This window comes from Peromyscus leucopus, chromosome 8b (assembly GCF_004664715.2).
Source record: "Peromyscus leucopus breed LL Stock chromosome 8b, UCI_PerLeu_2.1, whole genome shotgun sequence".
Taxonomy (NCBI): domain Eukaryota; kingdom Metazoa; phylum Chordata; class Mammalia; order Rodentia; family Cricetidae; genus Peromyscus; species Peromyscus leucopus.
Genome location: NC_051086.1, coordinates 50,612,316 through 50,636,486, shown reverse-complemented (window position 1 = coordinate 50,636,486; position 24,171 = coordinate 50,612,316). Strand labels below are relative to the sequence as shown.

Genomic DNA, 24,171 nt, shown 5'->3' with positions numbered 1-24,171 from the left:
TCTCATTCTGTGCTCTCAGTGCCCCTGTGAGGGAGACTCTCTTGTTAACCCCATTTTACAGAGGAGCAAACTGAGCCTGTGGGGCTTGTCACACTGCTCCACACTCATCAGTGCAGACCCACCGTGGGATGGCGAGGGCTCTCTGGGTGTGTGAGCACGTGCTTAACTGATGCCTCTAGTTAGGCTTTTCAGTAGCTCGCTTTATTCTTATCAGAGGAGGTTAACCCTGGGCCTTCTCCTTCCCTCTCCAAGGTCTCGTTTCTTCAGCGCTGTGGTGGAAGTGACCCTGCCACTTACCTCGGTAGAGAAGACACTGTAGGGAACGGCCGTCTTTCCCCTTCTGCTTCCTAGCCCTCATATGCAGCTTCAGAATGAAAACAGCCTGCATCCAGGGAGGGCAGAGGTGCCAGGTCTCATAAATGTCCCCTTTCCCAGCCCTTCTGCCGGAGACGAGACAGGCAAACAACGTTGCTTCTGACTGGCTGCATCCAAGCTCTCCCTCGGGCTGCCTTCATCCCTCATGTCCTGTCAGCTCGGGGACAATTGGTGGTCTTGGGGAACCTTGCCGTGGTGGCAGAGTCTTACGAGGGGACTATATCCCCAAGGAGCAGCTGACCTTGGCCTGCTGTTTGCACCGTGACTGGTGGTGCCGTTGGAGGGCGAGCTGGTGGCATGCCATCCTTGCTTGCAGTCTCTGGGTATCCCTCTAAAACCCCAATGCATCCGGCTAACTGCTGCATTCTGCTCAGTTTCTATTCACATGTGTCCAACTGTCCAGCACCCACCCACACTGCTGCTGCCCTGGCCGCACCACTGGAAGATGCCTCCTTACACCTCCTCCTGTGGAATGCTCACAGGCAGCCCGTGAGAAGAATATTACTATTGAACCCATTACATAGATGGGCAAAAAGCTCGAGGGAGTTACACGATTGCCTTCCCTCACGTACACTCATGAGCCCGGGAGCCATTGTGTCTACCCGGCGGGTGGTGGCCCTGTGTTCTGTCTTCTCTAGCACTCTTGGGAGCTGTTGACATATGACTATTTATATATAATAACAGCAGCGCCTGCAGTCCTTCAGGCCGGCTGACAATGCTGACCAAATCATACCTTAGCCCTTTTACTCTGGTGTTTCCATATCAAAACTGCACTGGGGTGGTGTGTGTGTGTGTGTGTGTGTGTGTGTGTGTGTGTGTGTGTGTGTCCTTGACCCTTGTCGCTTGGACTGTGTGTTCAGAGGCCCTGGCTCTGTCTGTTCTGCAGCATGTGGCTGTGACTCTGATGAATCTCCCCTTGATTATCCAACTTTAACCTCAGAGTCTTTAGATGTTTATACATTACTAGGCTTTGCGTAGACATTCGTGAAATTCGCTCACACATGAGTTCCCTACCCGGAGATATAAATGACTGTGGCGTGTGTGTGCTGGCAGGAAGTCTTCATAAAATTCACCTAATGAGAAATTCTCAGAAACACTTTAATTTCTAAATGCAAGTGGTAGAGTAGTGCTTGCTCGCACCCACCCACTTACTCATTTACCTCATTAGGCACAAAAACTATTAAAGGGACTCGGAGAAGTGGATTTTATACATTGATGGTTGATGTATGAAATGGTGCAGGGTTAGAAAAAATTAAATTGGCAAGGATAAGCAGTTTGGTGGAAGCTTTTAAAAAACCTTTAAAAATGTGTATATTCCCTGACCCAGGAACTGTGATCCACATGCACCCTACAAAGAAAGGTCTAGCTAGGAGGATTTTCATCATGGACACCCATTAGCAGCATCCGAAAGTAACTTTGACTTTCTATGTTGGAGGATTTAAAAATTAAATTATAACACATTGGCTCCCCGAACTATGTGTGGCAATTAACGGGGTATTGAATAAAAGCAACAATAAAGCAGTTTTAAGTACATCTTGAAATGGATGTGTTTTCTAGGTGGAAAAATAAAGTTTGCAGTACAATAAGGCTTCCTTTGTTTGGTTAGAATAAAACAGAACAGAAAAAGAAGCAAGATGAAACGTGTGGAAAGAAGGGTCTAGAAGGGAAGGTGCTCCCTGGGGATGAAGGTTGTGATCCCCCTTTCCCCTGTTTCTGGTTCCCTGTGCCTTTCCCTTTCTTTGTTCTGTGGTGTACACATTCTCTATCAAAGGAAGAAAGATTTTTGCGTAAGCAGGTCAATAAATGCTCTCCTCCCACACACACCTTCTTGATTTCTTCTCAGTTATGGATACATGCTGCCTATGCAAGGAAAGAGGAATAAAGGTCAGGGTGGACCTCTCTGTGCGTCTCTTCCCCGCATTACACTGGGAACTCAGCTGAGGTTGACTTTAGACATGCCTCCCATCTTCCTGATGTCTTTTAAAAAGTTCCTGGGAAGGCCAAGTTTGTCTAGCTCCCCTAGACTGATCACATTCAGTGGTTTGTTTTGTTTTTGTTTGTTTGGTTTTTTAGCTCTAATTTGTTTTCTGCTGTGTGTGTTTTTGTGTATTGTTTGTGTGTACGAGTGTGCATATGCTCAGGCCAGAGGTTGACGCCAGGCATCCTCCTCCGTTGCTCTCCGCCTTGTTTTTTGAGACAGGGTGTCTCACTGGTGCAGGATCTCACTGAATCGGCCAGACTAGCTAGCCTGCAAGACAGGGCTCCCTCTGTCTCCTCCTCCCTAACTCTAGGATTACAGGCATGTACCCGCCATGCCTGGCTTTTTACATGGGTGTTGGGAATCCAAGTTCTGGTCTTCCAGCTTGTGTGGCAAAGCATTCTACCAACTCAGCCGACTCTCCAGCTCCCGCTTTTCTGCTTTCACCATCACCATCAGTCCTGGCAAAGAACAAGGGAGCCAGGAGAATTTTAGTCCCAAGACTAATTTCATAGTCTCTCCTTTAGGTAGGTCTGAGGAAGGAGCCCCAGTGCACAAATAGCCCTTTAGGCAAGGGAGGGTCTGACTTTCATGACTTTGAGGATTATGGAAACTTGTTGATTAGTTATTAATTCATCTGCTGAAATTTTTGAAAGAAAATATGAGTCAGTCAAGCTCTGATTAGGATGCTTATTTTATTAAACGATATCTTAATAAACTTACTTGGTGCCTCTTGGGGTCCAACTAGAAAGGAACATTATTAGCAGAGATTCAAAACTCACTGGAAAATGAAGCTGAGATAGTGCCAGCTATTGTATCCTTATGGTTCCTCCTTATTGGTTAATCTCATGGTCCCCAGACTGTGTGTCAAGATGCCCAGGGCACCATGGTGAACTCAGTGGGTGCTATGGGAAATTTTAATTTTTGGAGGAAACAGTGATTGCGTCACTTTCCAGACACCATGCAAACTCTTAGCTCAAGATATTCATGGCTTCTTCTGTGTTTGTAGTGCTGGGATGGAACCCAGACCTTGCACATGTCAGGTAAGCATGGGGAGGAGCTACATCCTAAGACCTGAATTTAATTCATTCACAGGGTCTCATGTAGCCCAGGCTGGCCTTGAATTCACAGTGTAGCTAAGGTTGGACTTGAACTCTTGATCCTCCTGCCTTCCCCTCCCAAGTGCTAGCTGTGTTCCATAACACTGTGTCTGCTTGACTTACTATTAAACCAGGAAAAACACGGTGGTCTGCAGGTACTGTGCTAAAAAAAGCAAGTACCAAACAGAACAGAACCAGCATGGAACAGGAAATGGAGGTGGTGATGTCTAATCCCATCCTAAAGTTTGAGAAATTGTGCAATGCCCGATAGGTTCAAAGTTGTTAAGATATAAATATTTACAAACTGTTGGGACTTACTTACTTAATAAACAGGACCTTAGCTTTTTTTTTTTTTTTTTTTTGGTCTGGGAATGCCTTGGAAAATTACTGAGATAGTTAAGGGTGCCACAAACTGAGAAATTTTGGAAACCTATGGACCAATGACGACAGCACAAGCCCTTTTCCAAAACGTGTTGTATATGTGCATGTGCGTGTGCGTGTGCGTGTGCGTGTGCGTGTGTGTGTGTGTGTGTGTGTGTGTGTGTGTTGTGATCCTCCAGGAAAGCTATAGAAGGAACCCACAGACCTCACTGGGATTGCCAAGGTGATGGGGGAGGGGTGTACTGAACAGAGGAGGGAGAGCAGATTAGACAAACTACTTAGGTGGCCAAACCAGACCACCCATTAGTTCTAGATGGAGCTCACTATTTTGGGGACAGCGGTTGGTCGCATATGTTTAATTAAACTTGAATGTCTTCAGGGGGAATATTTCCCAATTTTCTAGAGGCTGCTCTGTACCTCACTGTTGCACCTATCGTATGAATCTTTAGCAAATTGTGAATCTTCGGATCCCTCTACTCCTCCTCAGTGCAAGGGTTGACACACAAAAGTGTGCTTCAGCCAGATGTCTCCACTGAACAGCAAGAGAAAGGCCCTTTGGGAAATGGAAAGAAGGGGGTCTAGGTTCACAGCGAGAGGCTGGTAGACTAACTTCCGTTACTGGAGAGCCCTCAAATGAGCTGCATCCCCAAGATTCAATGGACAAGACAGTCAAGGTCAGAAAGGAAAACATCCCGAGGCCTCAGAACAAGGGTGTGTCTCCTCGGTGGTTCTGGACATACACACACACACACACACACACACACACACACACACACACACACAGAGCAAGATGTGTTTTTTGTTTTTTGTTTTTTTTTTTTTTGAGGAACTGTATGGTCTCAGGAGCACTCAAGCATTTCTGTGCAAGTGTGTGAAAGTTTGGCCTGACTGTTTTACATTCCCTTGAAATGTCACCTTAAAGATTTTGGAAAAAAAATCATATTTTTGTCAAAACAACTATAGTTATATTATGAAGTAAATGCAAAACTCAGAATTATTTTTTTAAGTACAACATAGGACACCAAGGAAATTCTATTTCTTGGTATGGGGTACTTCAGAAGGCAATTTAAAGACCAGGGTGTGAGAAGACAGGACCACAGCTGGACTCGCAGCTACTCGGTAATGATCTTTTTTGTTTGTTTGTTTGGTTTGGTTTGTTTCTAAGACAGAGTCTTACCATGTAGCTCAGGCTGGCCCAGGACTCGTAGTCCTCCTGCCTTAGCCTACTGAGTGCAGAGATTTCAGGCACACACCACCATGCCTGGCTGTGACCATGTTTTGTGTGCTTAGGTTACAGGATCTCTCCTTGAGGAGACAACTCGGAAGTGGACTCAGTATAGGGAGAAGTGTCTTAGAGACTTGCTCAATAAACCTTCTGGTAAGCATGCGCCTTAGTTACCTGCGACTGTGTAACAAGCTGCCCTCAATCATGGTGGCTTAGAACAATGTTCGCTTGGATGGGACAATTATAAAGTCTAACCAGGCTGGGGGGGGGGTTGATAAATATAGACTCACTTTGTATGCTAAAATAAGATGGACTGTATGTAGGTGAAGTCGCTCTGATTGAAGCAGTCTGCCACAACACACTTACTGCCTTGCCACCCAGCATGAGTGACTCCTATAGGTTGACCTGGGAAGCTATTTAGGTATGTGGAGTTCCCCATCTCTTGGGGATGTTAGCTGGGTCTGAGCAATAACACAATTTCTCTTTTCCAGTCTACACTATGTTTAGAGCATTCTAGCAAGTGTGTTGTAGGTTAGCCAGTCCACAGCCTCGCCTGTCCATATGTTGACGTACTAGGTGAATACACATACTACATCCACAAAAACAACAACAACCACAAAAACAAACAAACAAACAAAATCCAAGCCAATCAATGAAAACAAAACCATAAAGTGCTTCTGAGCATCATGAATGGATAACAGATAAAGACTACCCTTCATCCTCCTCACACCTGTCAATCATTTCATTTGGTTGCCCAGCAGTGCTAGAAGCTACTCTCTTTTCCCTGCTTACCTGACCCAAAGCCAGCAACAGCCTTCAAGAGTCACCCCTAGCCCTTTGTGAAGACCCCTTTGCCCAGGCTTGATGCCAACTACAAAATCCACTTTTCATTTCAAGGGAATACTACTTCTGAGGTCAAAGTAGGGCAGGTCATCTTCATATGGAGCAGGACTGTGAGCAGAGCACCTTGGCAACCAGGTTGGCAGTGACCCTAAGTAGAGAAGTAGCTCATAGCTGGGCCAACCTGGGTCAGGTCTATATGGTTTTAATGCTAGGAATCTGCTTGTTTACCTCAATAAACCCTTGGGTTCCTCCCTAATAAGAAAGAGGTGTGAGAAGGGTGGTGCTTGACTTCTGAGAAGTCCAGGAGCTTGTGGTATGAAACACCTCCATTGAGTTCTAGGAGGTCTGTCAGGCTGTGTTCTAAGTTTGGACATTCTAGTTATCAAGAACTGATATATAGATCATCTCCTGAATTTAAGATGATCCAAGCTCCTCTAATAAAATATTCAAATGGAGAGCTACACATATGTAGAATAGAGCTAGATATAACCAGGAGCTGCAGCTCCACAGAGCCCCTTAGATCCATCCATCATTTTGCAGTAATTCTGTTCTACACTCAACGTGGTGAAAACTTGACCATCACTTAACTATGCAATAAAAGTCACTGGCTGAACCTCCAAACAGCTTTCCCCTGACCCTGAGTTCCCATGAGTTTAGTTAGTAAAAAAACAAAGTAAAACCAGCATGACATGTCCAGTGACTGGAGGTCAAATAGGGTAGACAAAGGCAGTGTTGGGGGCTACATTCAGCATCCCTATGTTCCCCAGTCACTCTTCATCCTTGACTGCTCTAGAGAGAAGGATATCTCACAGATGGTCTCTGCGAAGGTTACACCAGCTTCCAAAGATGGGAAAGTGAGCTCTAAGCTTCTGGAGCTTTTGATTCTATCAGAAGACTCCGTGTGAGAACACTGACATTTGTTCCGCCTTCTCTTCTCCCCACAGGTATATTTTGCAATGGAACATTCGATAAGTTGGTGTGCTGGCCTCATTCTTCTCCTGGAAACGTCTCTGTTCCCTGCCCTTCATACTTGCCTTGGTGGAGTGAAGGTAATGGGTCTCATCTTCCTCTCTGACAGTTCCTTTGAAGGACAGATTCTCCTGGTAGAGCAGCTAGTGGGAAGTTAGGCAGAACTTTAACCAAGAGATTCTCCTAAGATTTTCATGCCTCCTAAAGGTATTCTTGTATGATCTCTGTATTGTATCTTATTTCCTTGCCTCTGCCCCTTCTATGCCCTGGGAAGTAAACCCAGGGTCTCATGCATGCTAGACAAATGTTGTATCACTGAACTATACCCTTTATTCCCCATCTTCATGTAATTTGTAGGCTCCTGTCTGCTCCACTTATACAGTACTTTTGGGCTAACATATAGATTACAGTCCAGATTCAGCTCCCATACAACCTGAGTGTTGTGGGAAGGATGCAAGGGTTTCAACCTTGGTCATTTGGAGGAAAAGGACATGAGAAAGACTGGGAAGCTTTTATTTGTACAACGTATGGCTTCTTGTGCAGAGAAAGATAATTTCAAGCCTTTCTTTACATCAGCTTTGAAAAAAGTATCATTAAATTGGTGTTGTCAGAGCATGGAACTTGGATGGAGAATTCAACAACTTTCTAGACAGGGAAACCACAGCCTTGGGGTCTCCAGGAACATCCCCCAACAGAACAGAGGGACTGAGTCTGACTTCTGGGCTCTGAATTCCAAGGGATGGTACTAAAGAGCTTTCTGGGCTCAGAGAGGTCTAGAAGGTTCAAGAAGACAGTCCTCATGGCAACCAGCTCCAAGAGAGACAGGAAGAACACTGGCTATGAAATTGGCAGCCTGGAAGTCAGAGGCTTGAGAGTCAATTCACTTTACAGCCTTCTGTAAAGTGAATTGACTCTCAAGATCATTTTGACAGAGCTTGAACCTAGTAAGCACTTCAGAAGTAAGAGCTGAAGCGGAGTCCCAAGGTTGAAACCCTTGCTGCCCTTAACATCATTCAGATCTCCATATACTACAAGGTCATCCACGGTGCATGGACAGACACAACCTACCATCTAGCTCTACCATCTTCTTGCTCCTTCCCAGTAGCTGAAAAGTCCAGATTCATTCCACCTAGGGAAAAAATGTGGTCCTAAACCCAAGGCTACAAAGAAGTTAATTTGGGGTTTTAGTTGCTGGAGTGTGCTAAATGGAATATGGTTTATAAAACATGGGAACTGACTCTCATTCAACATTTTTTTTAACATTCAATTTTAGAATCCAAATGGATTTCTAAAGTCCAAAAAAGAACATGGAGGCAATGGAAGGGTTTGGAAAAGAATCATCCCAAATATCAAGAGGTGCAAATGAATTCTTTGAGATGGGATTATAGAAATGAGTTTATGATGCACAGAGGGAGTCAGATGATGGACGGATGGGTTGTCTGGGATCTAGACCTGACCAGCGAGGCTGGGTGCTGATTGTGAAGGAAACCGTAGTGCACTGTAGGGCAGAGGAGAATGACCCAGAGCCACAGAAGGCGTCAAGGCATGAGAGGGGCACAAGAGAAATCCAGTTTGGGAAGTCATCATTTACAGCATGGGCTCTTGAACTGGCAGACGCAGAGGGGGGATTATGAAGGAGAGTGTGGGAGCTACCAGAACAGTCCACAGAAAGAGGTGGCATTGGTTTGGGTTCAAGCAGAGTCAGAAATTGGAGAGAAAAATAAAAGTTTAGAGAAAGTATTGGAGGTAGAATAGCTACATCAGACGGGACAGAAACTGAGGGACAGAAGGAAGTGGGAAATAGATTAGGAGAAACAAATGCAGGAGCCTCCTCTTTCCCCATTAGGCGTGGCCTCCTGTTCCCCCTGGCCCTGTGTTAACTCCGCATCATCTGGTGGGTACCTGGTTCTCTTCCATTTCCTCCCCCATGGTGCTGTGGTAGCTCAGCAGCCTCATCTCATCTAGCTGCTTCCTGGTATCCTTATTGCCCCCCGCCTCAGATCTTACCCCCTGCCACCACCTCCTATAAAGCTTTATAAAATGCCAGCCACTGTTGGCTCCCCATCTTGAGAACCACGAATGGCATTTGTGACCTTCTGCAACCTGGCCCTGCTGACCTTCTGTGGCATCCTGTCCTGCTTTCTCTCTTCCCCTGCAGCCAAAATGAAGAGCTCCTAGGCTCGTCCATCTGTTCAGCGGTTGTTACCAGACATTTCGGTCCTTACCCACTGCCTCAGTTTCCATGGTTTCCAAAAGAAATTAGGAACTAGAAATTATAAAAGGGAAGTAGATTGACTTACAATTTGGCCCAGCTCGGGTTGGCAGGAAAGATCCAATTTCCTCAACACCATGACTGTGGTGACTTACAACTTGTAGGAAACAGTCAGAAGATACATCTATCTAACAGACAGCTCAGCCATCCTTTTTTGGAGGGAGGTGATTCAGCTCTAGGTAGCCTCCACTATCTCTGTTCCCTGTTATAGAGGGCTTTTTATTCAATTCAGGCCAGAGCAAGGTAGGGTAGAGATTATGTCTTAAAACCCTCTATTTTTGAAAAGTCTCAGGGTCTTACAGGATGGTGGGTGTGAGATTCCCTACCTGTTCCAGCCCTGGCAGAGTTCTTTGTCTCTTGGCCCATTCCTTTGTGAGGTGCAGGGTCTTTTACATCTTTCTTTGAAGGCAGTTTCAAGCTTGGGTTCCTACATGCCTGTTAAACATACCAATTTTGCAATTGAAAAGAGGTGTTAGCCTCATAGCCCAAAGGAGGGACATGAGCATTCCTTTCTTTCCCTCTGGGACCATAACTCATTCTTCCAGTGTGGGATCACGGCTACACCGTCCTCATACCATGATGGCTGCACTGTACCCACCCCATTATAGCTGGGTATCTCCATCCTATGATGGCTACCCTGTCTGCACCCTATTATGGCTTCACTGTCCATAGCCTATGCCTGTGTTCCCTCTTCTCTTCAGGATACCCCCTTAAAGCTCTACTCTCTCCTCTCCTCTTTTTACAAGTCCAACTTCAATTCTCACTTTGAATTTCCCATCCTTCTAAAAAATTCTTCTGGCTTCTCCCCTGAAGTCAACGGACCCCTGTCTTTCTGGATCCTCTCTTATACATGCACAGCCTCTGTCTTAGCATTTATAACAGTTTATGACACTTTCATGTGCATTCTCCCAGCTCAACTTCGAGCTGTGTCCTCAGCAGAGCATTATGACTGGCGTGGGCAGCACAGGTTCCAAGTGGCATTATTGTCATCTTTTCATTTAACCCTATCTAGTAAGTACCCATTGTGTGCTGACCACCATTTTTAAATGTTCGGGATCTATTAGTGACCAAACCAGAATAAAATCCCTCTCCTAAGGCTCACATTGTAGGAAGAAGGGCAGACAATGATCATGGGCATCCTCTGTAAGTATAGATGTGATATACTGTAGACTCAATGGAGCTGGAGATGGAATGGGAGGATTGGGGTGGGGGCCATGGGTAGCTGAAAGATGATTCAACGGCAAAGTGATACCTCATTGAAGACTTAAGAGTTTGAGCCCAAAGGGGGTTGTGTTTGGGAGAGAGCGCATAATAAGCAGTGGCCTGTGCTGGAGAGGAGCATACCTCCAAGATGGGGAGATGATACGCACAGATGGGGCTAAGGAAGAAGAAAAACAATATGAGGCAAGGGCAGAGAGGTTTGGAGCCCAGTTCCTACAAGCCTTTGTGGATGGCCACAGAAGGGCTCTCACTTATCCTTAGAAAGCCCTTGGAGGATTTTGAACTGAAGCATGGCAACTGGGCTGTCCATAGCTGTGAGGGCAGTACCATCAGCAGAGTTAGCAATAAACCAGGGAAGAAATAAGATATCTAATTAGGTAGAAAGGGGGATGTAGAAAGTAGGTTCAGATCTTGGATCTATGTGGAAGTTAATACAACTCGCTAATGGAGCAGGTGGGGCGAGAGGCAGAAAGAGAGAGCAGAGACTAGGGTTCTGGGCTCGGGGATGTCAGGATGGGCTTGTCACCCACTGGAGTGGGGCAGATTTGGAGAAGGTGAAGAGCTTGGCTGGAACTTGTTTGAGATGTCAGGATGGGCAGGAGGAAGTGCTTCCTGGGTAGGGTGGGTAACAATCAGTTAAATATGGCCAATAGTTACTGTTAGTGTAGGAAGTACAGGGTCTGGACCAGACCGTTAGGGGAAATTTCCACATCTCATTTGTATCTCCTACTTGGTCCTTCAGGTAGGAAAACCTTTATTGGGGCTTCTAGGGTAGATGTGGCCAAGTGACAAGAACTCAATGTGGGCTGAGTGATTCACCCATCATCTGCGCGCACACACACACACACACACAATCTTCCTTCACATCACAGAGGATAGGTAGCAGTATTGTACCCGATTCCTGATGAAGACATCAATAAGACTCAGAGACTACAAAGCTGGATCCAGGACACTGCTCAGAAGTCGGCTTATCAAGTATTAGTCCTGAGTCTGCCTACTTTGTGCCAATGGCTTTCTCTCTTCTTCATGGCGCCACCTCTTGGACAGTGGAGAGAGATGACTCACTGAGCATGCGCAGGGGCCCAGGTCAGCTTCTCCCAGTAGACTGTACCTTACAGGGCCTTCTAACTTCGGAGAAATGTGTAAACACTAAGGACATTAGGGGATCATGGTTAGTTACAAAACCTAGACGCTTCCGTGTTGTTCTTTCCATCCCAAATAAACAATAGGAATGCTAATGAGCCCCCAAACGGAGAACTGAAAACCCCTCTTCCCTGGGATTTTCCACAGCTTCTTAGCTAAGGGTGAGGACCTTCCAGCGTGCTCAGGGAACGGACTGTGTGTTTTGACCTTTCCTCTAGAGCCTTGTTTACTTTCAGAGAGCCCAGGAAGGGCCTACAGACACTGCTTGGCTCAGGGGACTTGGCAGACGCGAGAGAACGCCACGGCTATTTGGCAGGATGACTCAGAATGTGCAGAGAACCACAGCTTCAAACAAAACGTGAGTTTACCGGTTTGCTGATAAAGCACCTGGGACCAGAACTTGGGACACCCGCGGGGATGGCCAGCTTTGGGGGACACACACGGGACATTTCACAAGCTCATCTCCTCCGGATTCCACTAGGAAAGGTCTGCAATCACCTAAACAGCAACTCCCATGACAGCCACAGAATTTACTTCTCTGTGAGATGAAGCATGACATCTTAAGGGGACTCTTCCAGAAGCGTCCCGGCCTCAGCACCCGCTGTGTGTCCCGTGTCTGGAACAGCTTCCCCAAACAACCCAGCATTGGGGTTTCAGTTCAGCAGTCTCCTAGCAAGCGAGATGGCCCATGGCCCCATTCAGAGAAGCCCCGTGGCCACTTTACCACACTCCTCATGGATTCCCCCCATTGCCCTGCCTCTCTTTGGTAGTCTCTTGCTTGCTTATTCCTTATCTAGGCATGCCTCCAAAGCCCATATCCAGTGACATCTGAGGACTTGTGTGCCTAGAGGGAGGCAGCACAGCATAAGTTTCTGGGACCAGACTCATCACGGATCCAGCTTCTTCCTTTACTGCCTGTGAATTTACACCATTTATTTCATTCTTGGTGCCTCTGCTTCCTACATCATCCCTTGGGGATCATATTTGCTGCATGGGATCATCGTGAGACTCTGGGCACTCAAGAGACATAGATTTCACAGGGAAGTCCTGGCTGTCATTAGCAAGTTCTAAGTAAGAGTTATGCTCTGTCGCCAGGACCCAGAATCCAGAGAATGAACCGCTCAGCCTGCCACCCCTGCAGCTCAGCAAATGCAGAGTAAATGAGCCAGTCACCTTCCAGACTTCCTCCACATGTTTTCTCCTTCTGTCCCTTTCTCCCTGTCCTCTTTCTTCTGGTCTCCTTGTTGGCTCCAAACTGGTGATCCTGCTGCCTCAGCCTCCTGAGTGCTGTGATTATAGGTGTGGGTGGCAACGCCCAGTTCTACCCATTTTTCTTCTGAGACAGGATAGGAAGGCAGGGGGAGTCTTGGGGACATGAGAAGTGGGGAAAAGAAGGCCCTCTCTCTGGAATTGGGTGGAAGCCTTTGCCAGCAGTGGGAGCAATAATTCCAGCATAAATAACAGCCCTGCTTCCCTGCTAGCCAGGAACCTGCAATTTTTTTAAAAAAGATCTCACCAGAAACCTCAGTTTCAGGGAAAGAACGGGTGTTAAACTCCTGAAACCTTAGGAGCCTCTGATTTTATTTGATCAGATTATAATTCCAGGAAAGGTGTCTCTGGGGCCATCTCATGTATCTCTCTCATCAAAAGAGGGGGTAGGATGTGAGGATTCTTTACAGACTTTTGAGATGGAGCTTCAGAGTCACCAACAGGGTGTACAAAGCTAAGACAACTAAGTGCTCGCTCCTTGAGAGCCCGTGCCTGCTCTCGGGTGTGTCTTCCTCCGAGCACCTCTGTGGTAACCCCTGTGCTTAAGCCTGTATTAAAATATCTCTAATAAAACCCCAGCCCTGCTTCACTGTATTGGCTAGTCCTGGAATTCCTCTCATCATCAAAGCCCCGAGTCCTGGGTTGGGGCTAATTGAGGTCCCTAGAAGCTTGGGGGGGGGGGACTCCTTAAGCTAGTGAGAGTGACAACGTGGAGCTGTGTCTCTGTGTCCTCAGTGCTAACACTTCCAGCACTGGATTCTGAAGCCCCCTTCGGAGCATACCTTTTCTATGTTCTCATTGAGCTCCCGCTCTCTTCCTAAAGCTACTACTGGTTTGTCCAAACCCTGCTCACTTGTCCTCAAGGTCACGTGTAAAGGGGAAGCGTAGGAGAGAGGAGGAGATGTTGGGGAATTAGACAGATGTGTAGGGCATGTCTTCCCCTTACCCCTTTTGGTCACGCCATACACAGTAACGAAGCACTTCCTTCATGCCAGGTTTTGGTAGCAGACACAGGTAACCAGCCAGGCACATTGATTTTTAAGGAGCTTGAAGCTTTGTGGGGCATTAGAGGCAGGTTGAGTAACTGCTAGGACAAAGTATAGGATGCTCAGAGCCACAGCAAAGGGGCCCTGATGCAGAATCAGGGCAAGGAAGGCTGCCCAGTCTGAGACTGAGGGTGAGAAGGAAGGAGGAGAGCAGGAAGGTCCTTGGCAGAAGGGAAAGCACGCACTCAGGGTCAAAGAGTGGGTGACTGCCACTTCCGGGGAGAGATAGGAAAGTCTAAGGGAAGTCACTCTTGCAGTATGGGCCCTTAGCTTGCTGGTCACCGCTTGGGATGCCTTCCCCTGCTCCCCTGTGGCGGCCTATCCCTCACCATCGTGGTTCGCCTCCATGTCTCCTTTTAAGAGGTGACTTGGAGTGTTTCTGTGTAGAGAGGAAGAAGGCGCAGTGGGTCTGGAGACCTCTAGGGAGGTGAGAAGGCAAAGTCTGCCTGTACTGTAGATTGAAGAACAGAGGGTCAGAGCTTAGAACAGGTGCTGATAGGATCTCTGTGCAGGTTGGAGAGTGGTGGGGCTGGCCAGGCTGGAGACAGGAAGAGGGTGATGAGCCAGGAGTCTTATTTCCTGTTTTGAGTTGGTAGGACTCTGTGTTCCCTATACAGTTTTACTGTGTGACAGGTCCCGTCTCTTAAAGGGTTTAAAGTGACACATGAGGTTTATCTCAAGACTACCTGGCTTATGCCATAATGTCTAAGTTATGCTAATTTCATACTTTGGATGAAGCCCATAATGTGTATTTCTTATCTTCTTTCTTTGTGATGCAAATTAAGAACAATCGAATTGTCACCATCATATTGGATACCATTCCCAAACCCTAGCAAAATGGTATGCAAAGTAGGATTTATGATAGTAGACACTTAATATATGCTGAATGAAAGACTTCATGAATTCTGAGTCAAAGGGTATACAGTGGAGTCTAGATCTCAATACCATTGCTAGATTTCCTCAGGTAATTCTTGTATGCAGTCAGATGCACTGGCAGATGTAAACCCCACTTTGGTCTGCTTGGCAGCATTCCCCAAGTCAGTGAGTAGAAAAACATGAAGTAGAGATTTGCCTCTCAAAAAGTGAGCACAATAGGGGTGCATGCCTCTGACTGCAGCCCTTGGAAGGCTTAAGCAGGATGGCCTTGAGTTCTGAAGCTACTCTCACCTAGACACCCCATCTCAAAGATAATATCCCCTGCAGAGAGAGGGGGTGGGAGAGAAGGATACTGCTTCCTTCCTTCTTCCTTCCTTCCTTCTGCAAGTTGTATTTCCAAGAATTCAAATACTTAAAAACAAAAAGCTTTTGGCCATGTTTACCTGTGTTTCACAGAGTGGGCTGAAATTATTCCCAAAAAAGGGCAGTGTTAGTAAACCTTTTGCCCTTCAGAGTTTTGGCAAGCAAACTATGTTATGTTCGGCTAACAGCATGCTGGGAATCCTTATGTATGTTAAGTGCATTTCTTGGCTCTGTGTCTGTGGTATCCACAAATAAGCGAACACTGTGTTCAGAGTCCTCTGTGTATGGATTTCCATTTAATAGTATGGGGGTCAGTTCTTCTCTTACTTCAGACTGTTTTCTTTACTCTTATGTAGAGGGCTTTCTATTTCCAAATATAGAATTTAATTGTTATACATTTATCAATTATAAAATTGCATAGGGCATACTCTAAAGTATTTTTATATTTGTGTGTGTGTGTGTGTGTGTGTGTGTGTTATGCACACCATGGCACACACTTGTACAGAGATCAGAGGACAACTTGTGGAAGTAAGTCCTCCACTTTCCCTGTGTGGGTCCCTGAGATCAGACTTGGAGGCAAGCGCCTTTACGTGTGGAGTCGTCTTACTGGCCCAAGGGTAATTTTGTAATATATAGTTGTGATGGTTAAGCCTGGTTGTCACTCAGCTGGATTGAGATCTCCTAGGAAGTTAGTCAAGCATACCTCCAGGATGTGTGTGAAGATGTCAGAATGGACTAACAAAAGGAGGAGGACACACCCTGAGTTCGGGCTCTGCCATCCCATGGGCTGGGAGTCCAGGTGGGATAAAAGTGGGGAGGAAGGGGAAGAGGAGAGAGTGTAGGATTTGCTCACCCGGCTTTCTAGCTGTCCTGACAGGAGCTGCCCTGCCTCCTCACATCCTCCCTACCGTGAGTCAAGATCAGCCATTCCTCCTTCCAATTGTTTATTATAGACATTGTCACAGCCACAAAATTCTGACACAGGAATGTTTCATTGTAGAGATACATTTAAATTATTAATATAATTTAACACTTGAAAAGCTGATTGTAATCTTCTGGCATTTTACCTTGAAATATTCAAACATATACAATTGTTAAAAAGAATAATAAAATATCTACCACCTAGATTGCAATGTATTCATGTTTGGTCATAACTGCTCTCACTATATCTCCAAAAAACCGGAAAATGCCTCTCAGACACTGTGAGATTTCATCCCTGTTAATCGCATCTATCCATTTCCCTGTATTAGTTTCAAATTTAAGATAGCAATATTGCTGTTGACACCACAAACCTAATTGGCAGATCTGAAGGTTTCTTTGTAGATCTTTTCTTCTCCTTGTCACTCAGAAGGCAGAGGCAGGTGATCTCTGTAAGTTCAAGGCCCATGTGGTCTGTATTGTGAGTTCCAGGCCAGCCAGGGCAACACAGTGAGACCCTATCATAAAAAAAAAAAAAAAAAAAAAAAAAAAATGAGTTTGAGGACATACACCTATAACCCCAGGACTGAGGAGGCAAAGACGGGTTTTTTTTTTTTTTTTTTTTTTTTTGACTCATTGGTCAGCCAGCCTTGCCATTTGGGTAGTTCTAGCCTCTGTGAGAGATCACCTTGTTTCAGAAAGTAAGTCAGAGAGTGTTCTAGGAAGACATCCAACATCGGCATCAGGCTTCCACAGGTGCTGGGGAGTGCACTTTAGTTCACATAACACACATGAATGTGCACATACGCCATCACAAATGCATGCACACATATGTGCACACATGCACAGAACAAAATAAAATAAAAATAGTAATAGTAGTAATAATAATAATAGTGATACAATTGGTGTCCCAATTTATGAACAGTCCTAAGTGCTGTGATGATAAGAGCTGTCATAAACAGAGAGGCATTTATGGAAGACTTGAAAAACATATGTGTATATTTGTGAGTCTGTGTGCGCATGAGTGCAGGTGCCCATTGAGGCTAGAGGCATTAGATCTTCCTTGTCCCCGAGCTGGAGTTACCGGAAGTTCTGAGCCTCCTGATGTGAGTGCTGGGAATTGAACTCAGATCCTTTAGGGAGAGGCAGATCTCTGTGAGTTCGAGGCCAGCCTGGTCTACAGAGTAAGATCCAGGACAGGCACCAAAACTACACGGAGAAACCCTGTCTCAAAAGCAAAAACAAACAAACAAACAAACAAAACCCACAGTAAAAAAGTTTTGCATCTAGATTACCAAACATACCATGTGGACATTTTGATCCACACAGAGGAATAAAGATCACTATAGCAATGGCATAGACAAGAGATAATCGTATTTCAAAAGATGGAGTACTAGTTAAAGCAAAAGTAGTAATGATGTATCGGGAGCCTGTGGGATGTGTTGTAGTAAATGGATGGAGGGCAGCAATAGCAAAATGGGCAGGATGGAGGATGTGTCAGTGTACAGTGGCAACGTTTTTAAATTATGCATCAAATGATAAAGCATTATTTCATGGTAGACTACAATAATTTAAAAATGTTTACTATAAACCTCAAAGCAGCCACAGAAAATTGGAAGAAGGCACACTAAATCACAGAAAGAGAATAAAGGAACAGTCAATTCAAAATAAGACAGAAAAAGAAGAGGGTAAAGAAAATATGAGTTAAAGAAAAAGACCATTGGATTCAAACCCAGCCAGATAAATAACAGCATTAAATATAAATGGTCTAAACATCCCAAGCAGGTAGATTGCAGTTTGTGTTAAAAAAAAAAATAGTGCAAAAGTCAGCATGATGGTATCTCTACGAGAGTCACTTCAAATACAAATCTTCAGGGTAAAATTTTAAAAGATACAACAGTAAGTTGTTGTCTTTGTTATTGCTGTCATAAAACACCATGACCAAGGCAACTCACAGAAGATAACATTTAGTTTGGGGCTTATGGTTTCAGAAGGTGAGAGTCCATGATGGTGGAGCAAAGGCATGGTGCAGGAAGAGCTGAGAGCTCACATCCTCGTCTGCAAATGGTTGGTAGAGAGAGAAAGAGATCTTGGGGATGGCTTGAGTCTTTTGAAATCTTAAAGCCCACCCCAGAGACACACCTCTTCCAACAAGGCCACACTCCCCAATCCTTCTCAAGTAGTTCCACTTACTAGCCCAAGTACTCAACCATGCGGGCCAATGAGGACCATTCTTGTTCAAGGCATCACAACTGAAAACCAATACTAATTAGAAGGAAGGGAGATTGTTACATTGCTGTCAGACGAAGTAGATTTCAGGGTAATGAATATCACCAGGACATAGAGTACCATTTCAACGGTGTGGTGGCACACATCCCAATACTTGGAAGATAGAGGCAGGTGGGCCTCTGTGAGCTCAAGGCCAACCTGGTCTACATAGTAAGACCCTGCCTCTAAATAAATAAATATCATAATAGTGAGGTAAATTCACCAGGAGAGTACATACCATAGTAATGATGATGATGATGATAATAACAACAACAGCCACTACCTGTTAACAGGCTCTCAAAACTTGTGAAACAAACGCTGATTAAATTTCAAAGAAAAAGAGAGAAAAATTACTACAAATTCTATAAAACTTCCCTGAATGTTGAAGAAGCAGCATTTGTTCAATCAGTCTATGAGATAACTGTCACACAGATATCTCCAGACCTGACAAAGACAAAACATTCTTTATGGACGTAGACAAGCTATCACCAAATTAAACCAAACAATGTGCTGAAAGAAATGAGTGTCATGACTGAGTGCAATCAAACCATTGATTTAACATCTAAAAACTGACAATTTATCATATTTACAAGCCCCAACTGACCACAGCATCCTTTGTTAGGATTCAATTCCTTCTGATATAGTGACTCCAGGTGAAGGAGTGCTGGGCTGTGAGTCCAGCCATGGGGTGAGACTCAGGTGGGCTCTTACTCATGGGGGCTTGGTGGCCTCTGAAGTTGCCACAAGCAGTTTGGGCTGCCTATTTGGGTACCAACAAAGTTGGGAAGGAAAGGTCTATAAGCAGGCTTGGGACTCAGAGCATTGTCTTGGTTTGTGCCTGGCCCCTGGTAACTCTGGGCATGGAGCTGGGGTGAAGGTGGGGTTGCAGACTGCATCCTGGTGGTCATGTCTGCTCTTCCTGTATCCAGGTGGATCACTATGCCTTGCTGTCCACCTTGCAGCTGATGTACACCGTGGGCTACTCCCTCTCTCTCATCTCCCTCTTCCTGGCTCTTACACTCTTCTTGTTTCTTCGGTGAGTAGAACCACAGCATGTGGTCAGATATGTGTCCTGTAACTTGCTCAGTGGCCATCACTAGGAGGCAGTAGAAGAGTCTTCTGGATGATGTCATGGATCGTCAGAGCTGGAAGCTTGAGTTGCATCCATTCTGTTTTCAGATGAGAGGGCAGAAAGTTTCAGTGAGGGACATTGAGTCCCTATTGGTGGGAAAGGCAGTTGGATATACAGACAGAACTTGAAGTAGGACTCCTGAGTCTTTGCCTAAGTTCCTGATCACACCCTTTACCACCACAGTCCAGGCAAACCTCAGTCCCACCAGAACCATTGTTTGTATACAAGACCTTCCTTCCCCCTAGAAAAGTCATAGTAGACCAAGGGTTTGAATGAGGCCTGTGGACGCCAGCCAGCAGCCAGTACCTGTAATTCCCCTTCTCATCTGATTTAAGATTAATTCTAATTTTAGAAGGTTACTGTTAGCTGTCCTATTTTATAAGTGAGTTAACTAAACTATGGAAAGGTGAAATGACTTGCCTAGGACCACACAGGTATTGGGTGACTGATTGGTCACAACCAATCAGTCTTCTGCACTGTTTCAAAATCCAAAGCCCCAGTGCATTTTACTAATCTATGCTTTAGGTGTCTCCTAAGTGAGACAATTATGAATCCACCAGGAGTCCTCCAAGGAGGTTCCTCAGTCAGAGGCACTGGTCAGTCTAACATGGCAGAATGGACATTCAGTACCAATGCAGGAGACTTGTATGAAGACAGGAGACATGGGAGGTGGAGTGTCCCACCTGGGCTCACCTGGTTCTAGATCTGGCCTCATTTGTCTCCCTCATGACCTTCCTTGGCTCCAGGAGCAGCCGTGACATCTACCTACTGGAGAACACTCTTGAGTTTTGGAAAGTTCCACCTCCAGTACCCACTGACTATAGACTAACCCCTTTCTCCATGCGCTTTCCCTAAGTGCCCAGCCCGAGCCAGCAGAATATAACCATCTGGTCCAGCAGGAGGTGAATTCATCAGGGCTTGGCTTGGCAAGTGTCTGCTTTGCTTGACCCCCCTGGTCTAGCCAGGGAAAAGCATGCAATACATCATAAAAGGCAAGGGCCCACCTCCATTTGGAAGTTGCCAAGGTAACAACAGGAGGAAAGGAAGCAGGATGGGGTAGGTGCTGCATCAAAGGCACAGAGGTGGAAAGACAGACTGAGGATGCACAGTGGCACAAGGAGCTAGGGGGAGACCCCAGGCAGAAGTGATTAAAGATGACATTTTTTTCTGAACGCCTATTACATGATTTTATATGAGTTAATGGATGTGATCTTCCCCGGCCTCTGAGATAAATGTTCTAATTCTCAGAGACAGCTGAGCCTCGGTGAGCCAGACCCTGGTCTCCACATTTCTAGGCTTAAATTCAGCTCCACCACTCACTGTCTGGGGACTTTTACCATTTGCAAAAATCATCACTCACTGCCCAGGGAGTCTGCTATTTGCAAAATAGAGGTTATAAGAGTGCCTGCTCCTCCAGTGGCAGCCAGAGGTGAAGGTACCATAGGTCCCTGTCCACATGACCTGGCAATGCCAAACATATTATCTAGGGAGCAACTTACTGCCCCATTTTACAGATGGGGAGGGTAAGGCACAGAGACCATCATCATCATCATCATCGAGACCAGCAGCCTGGACTGTGCACCTCTGTCTCGAGTGACAGAGGCACAGGCGGCCAGGTCTGCACTTCCAGCCATTCTTTCCTAAGGGAAGACACTTGGTTTTCTTTTGTGCAGAAAGCTACACTGCACACGCAATTACATCCACATGAACTTGTTTGCTTCGTTCATCCTGAGAGCGCTGGCCGTCTTGGTGAAAGACATCATCTTCTACAACTCTTACTCCAAGAGGCCTGACAATGAGAGCGGATGGATGTCATATGTGTCCGAGGTAATCCCCTCCCACTGGATGGGGCAGACCTGTTGTGGGGGGGGGGCGGGGACTGGCGAGGGAGACAGATAAAGAGTCTTAAAACCTCTCCGACAGAGAGGCAGCGTATGACTTATTAAAAACAACCTCCCCAGAGTGGGTCGGGTCTAGAGGCTGATGGGCTCTCCATAGTGACCTGCAAGCAAAAGACTAGATCAATCCTTTGTTGAGACAGACTGACTGTGTAACCCAGGCTGATCCTCCTGCTTCTGCCTCCTGAGTGCTGGCATAAGTGGGTGCCACCATGCCCCTGTCCTCGTGGGTTTTAGGTTATGGGGGATGGGGAGATGGCTTAGTGGGTAAAGGACTTGCTGTGCAAATCAGAGAACTGGAACAAGCTGGCTAGCTAGGCTGGCCTGATCAGCAAGCTCTAGGGCCAAGTGAGAGACTCTGCTCCAATACATAAAGTGTAGCACAATCAAAGAAGATTGCTAGTGTCAACCTCTCACCTCTACACACACACACACACACACACACACACACACACACACACACACATGACCCCTTACACACACATGAATCCACACATTTGAAAATGCACACACATACATAAACATGCACACCACATACACACACGTTATAGAGTCATAGATTGATCATGAGTCTTTCTTACTACATTGATTTATTTGTGGGTACAGGAGTGCATACGGGGTCAAAGTAGAGGAGACTTAGAAGGAGTTGATTCTTATCTCCCACCATGTGGGTCCCAGGGTTCGAACTCAGGGGGTCAGGATTAGTGGCAAGCACCTTTATCTGCTGAGCCAGCTCACTGGACCCTTACCGTGGACCTCATATTCAAAATTTCTATTTTTTTCTAGTGTCTATACATTTCATGCAATCTTTCAAGTTTCTTGGCATAATATTGCTCATGACCTTCTATGTCGCTTTTCTTCAAGTCGTGTGTGTGTGTGTGGGGGGTCTGTAGTTGTGTTTTCATTTTCAGTTTTGATTATTTATATCTTTGCTGTTTTACTTTCATACCTGGATACTTGTAGCCAGACGTTTCTCAATTCTTTTGGGTTTTTCCAAGAACAAACTCTTGGCATTATTGAGCTTTTTAGTTTATGTTTCTCATTTGCATTAATTTCTACTTTCATTATTTCCTTCCATGGAATTTCTTTGGGTTGAACCTGCCATTTTTTTTTTTTCTAACTTTCTCACAAGAGCTTATGGTAACTGATCTTCAATCTTCTCTTTTCAGATAATTCCACTTAAGGGTGGAAGTTTCATTCTAGGTCTTCTCATTGATATTAGTTGCATAATACAAAATTTGTCACACCATATTTTTTTTTAACATTAAGTTCAAGAAACACTCCTCATTTGTTATTGGACCTAAGAACTCCATGTGATGATTTTTAGTCATGTGAAGATTTATTTAGTTATTGCAGTTCCTAGTCTAGTTGAACTGAGGTTAGAGAACTGGCCCTTCCATGCTTTCATTTGGGCTGTTGCTAATGGTAAACTCTCTGATTTTGTGTCCTTTCTCCCCCCTCCTCCCCTCCCTCTTCCCCCTCCATTCCCCCTCCTTTCTTCCCTCTCCTCCTCCCTCCCTCCTTTTTTCTTTCTTTATTTAATTTTGTATGCATGTGTGTGTGTGTGTACCATGTACATGAAGAAGCCCCCAAAAGCCAGAAAACGGCATCAGATCCATTGGGACCAGTATTACACAAACTGTTGTGAGCAGCACATGGGTGCTGGAAACCAAAACCAGGTCCTCTGTAAGAGCAATAAGTGCTCTTAACCACTGAGTCATCTCTCCAGACCTTGCTTTTTTTTTTTTTTTAAAGTCTACACGTGATGCTTACTTTGCATAAATGAAGTCCTAGGTTCCCTAGGAACCACATAAACAAGGAGCTGTGGCTCACCCCTGTAATCCCAGCATTTAGGAAGTAGAAGGCAGGAGGATCAAAAGTGCAGGGTCATCCTTGACTACGTAGCAAGTTCAAGCCTGACCTGGGATATATAAGGCCCAGTCTCAAAACAAAACAAAAGGAAAAAGAAAGCCTAGAATGTCAAGGAAGAGATTGATCTTTAAAAGCTCCATAAAGCCTTCTTGCCAGCCTCTTTGAGGTAGTCAGCAAGGGCTCAGGAAAGAGGGGAGGACAGGCCTGGGCATGTGTGTACTTGGGTAGGCCATGCTCATCTAGGTGTTGAGAATGCCAGGACTCACCCAGGTTCTGTCCCTGCAGATATCCGCCTCCTGCCGCTCCGTCCAGGTCCTCTTGCACTACTTTGTGGGGGCCAATCACTTGTGGCTGCTGGTGGAAGGTCTTTACCTCCACGCTCTGCTGGAGCCCACCGTGCTTCCTGAAAGGCGGCTGTGGCCCAGATACCTGGTGGTGGGCTGGGGTGAGTGACGTGACTCCCATCTCCTCTCCCAGGGACCCATCGGAACATGTACATGCATGTGCATACACACATACATACATGCACAAGCACAGGTTCTGTATGCCCGATGCACACATGCAAAAATGGAAAGATCTTTGGTACCACCAGATGGCATCCTTCTTGCCCTCTTTCCAACTGCATTAGACTGCTCACAATGCCATAACAAAACACCTGCGCAGCTTGAGCAGCAGACACTGGTTTCTCCTGCTTTAGGAGGCTAGGGGTTCAGTGTGCTTGTGTTCTGGTGAGGCCCCTCTTCCCGGGGGCACAAAACTGCCCTCTTAGCTGTGTCCTCACATGGTGGAGAGCGAGAGAAAACGAGACCTCCAATCTCTAAATCTAGTTTCCCCACGTCCCCCATTATTGAATACCACCACAGTGGTAACAAAGGAATTTTGGGATGACATGATCCTTCAGTCTGTGACAATAAGTCTTTTGAAAAAACAATTATTATTATTATTATTTTCATCTTAAAAGTATGAACAGGGTATTCTGATCTGGAACTCTGGTTTCCATAAGCCCTTGGTCAATTAGATCT

The 24,171-nt window shown here is 45.6% G+C and overlaps 1 protein-coding gene across 1 annotated transcript in view; it reads left to right on the top strand.

Annotated features, from left to right (window-relative positions):
- Positions 1-24,171, top strand: part of Glp2r (glucagon like peptide 2 receptor) — a 52,863-nt gene that overhangs the window by 874 nt on the left and 27,818 nt on the right. Inside the window, exons 2-7 of the mRNA XM_037201268.1 lie at positions 5,125-5,212; positions 6,847-6,951; positions 11,744-11,865; positions 19,177-19,283; positions 21,053-21,206; positions 23,435-23,594. Of these exons, the coding sequence (XP_037057163.1) occupies positions 5,125-5,212; positions 6,847-6,951; positions 11,744-11,865; positions 19,177-19,283; positions 21,053-21,206; positions 23,435-23,594 (736 nt within the window). The remainder of the gene's footprint in view (positions 1-5,124; positions 5,213-6,846; positions 6,952-11,743; positions 11,866-19,176; positions 19,284-21,052; positions 21,207-23,434; positions 23,595-24,171) is intronic.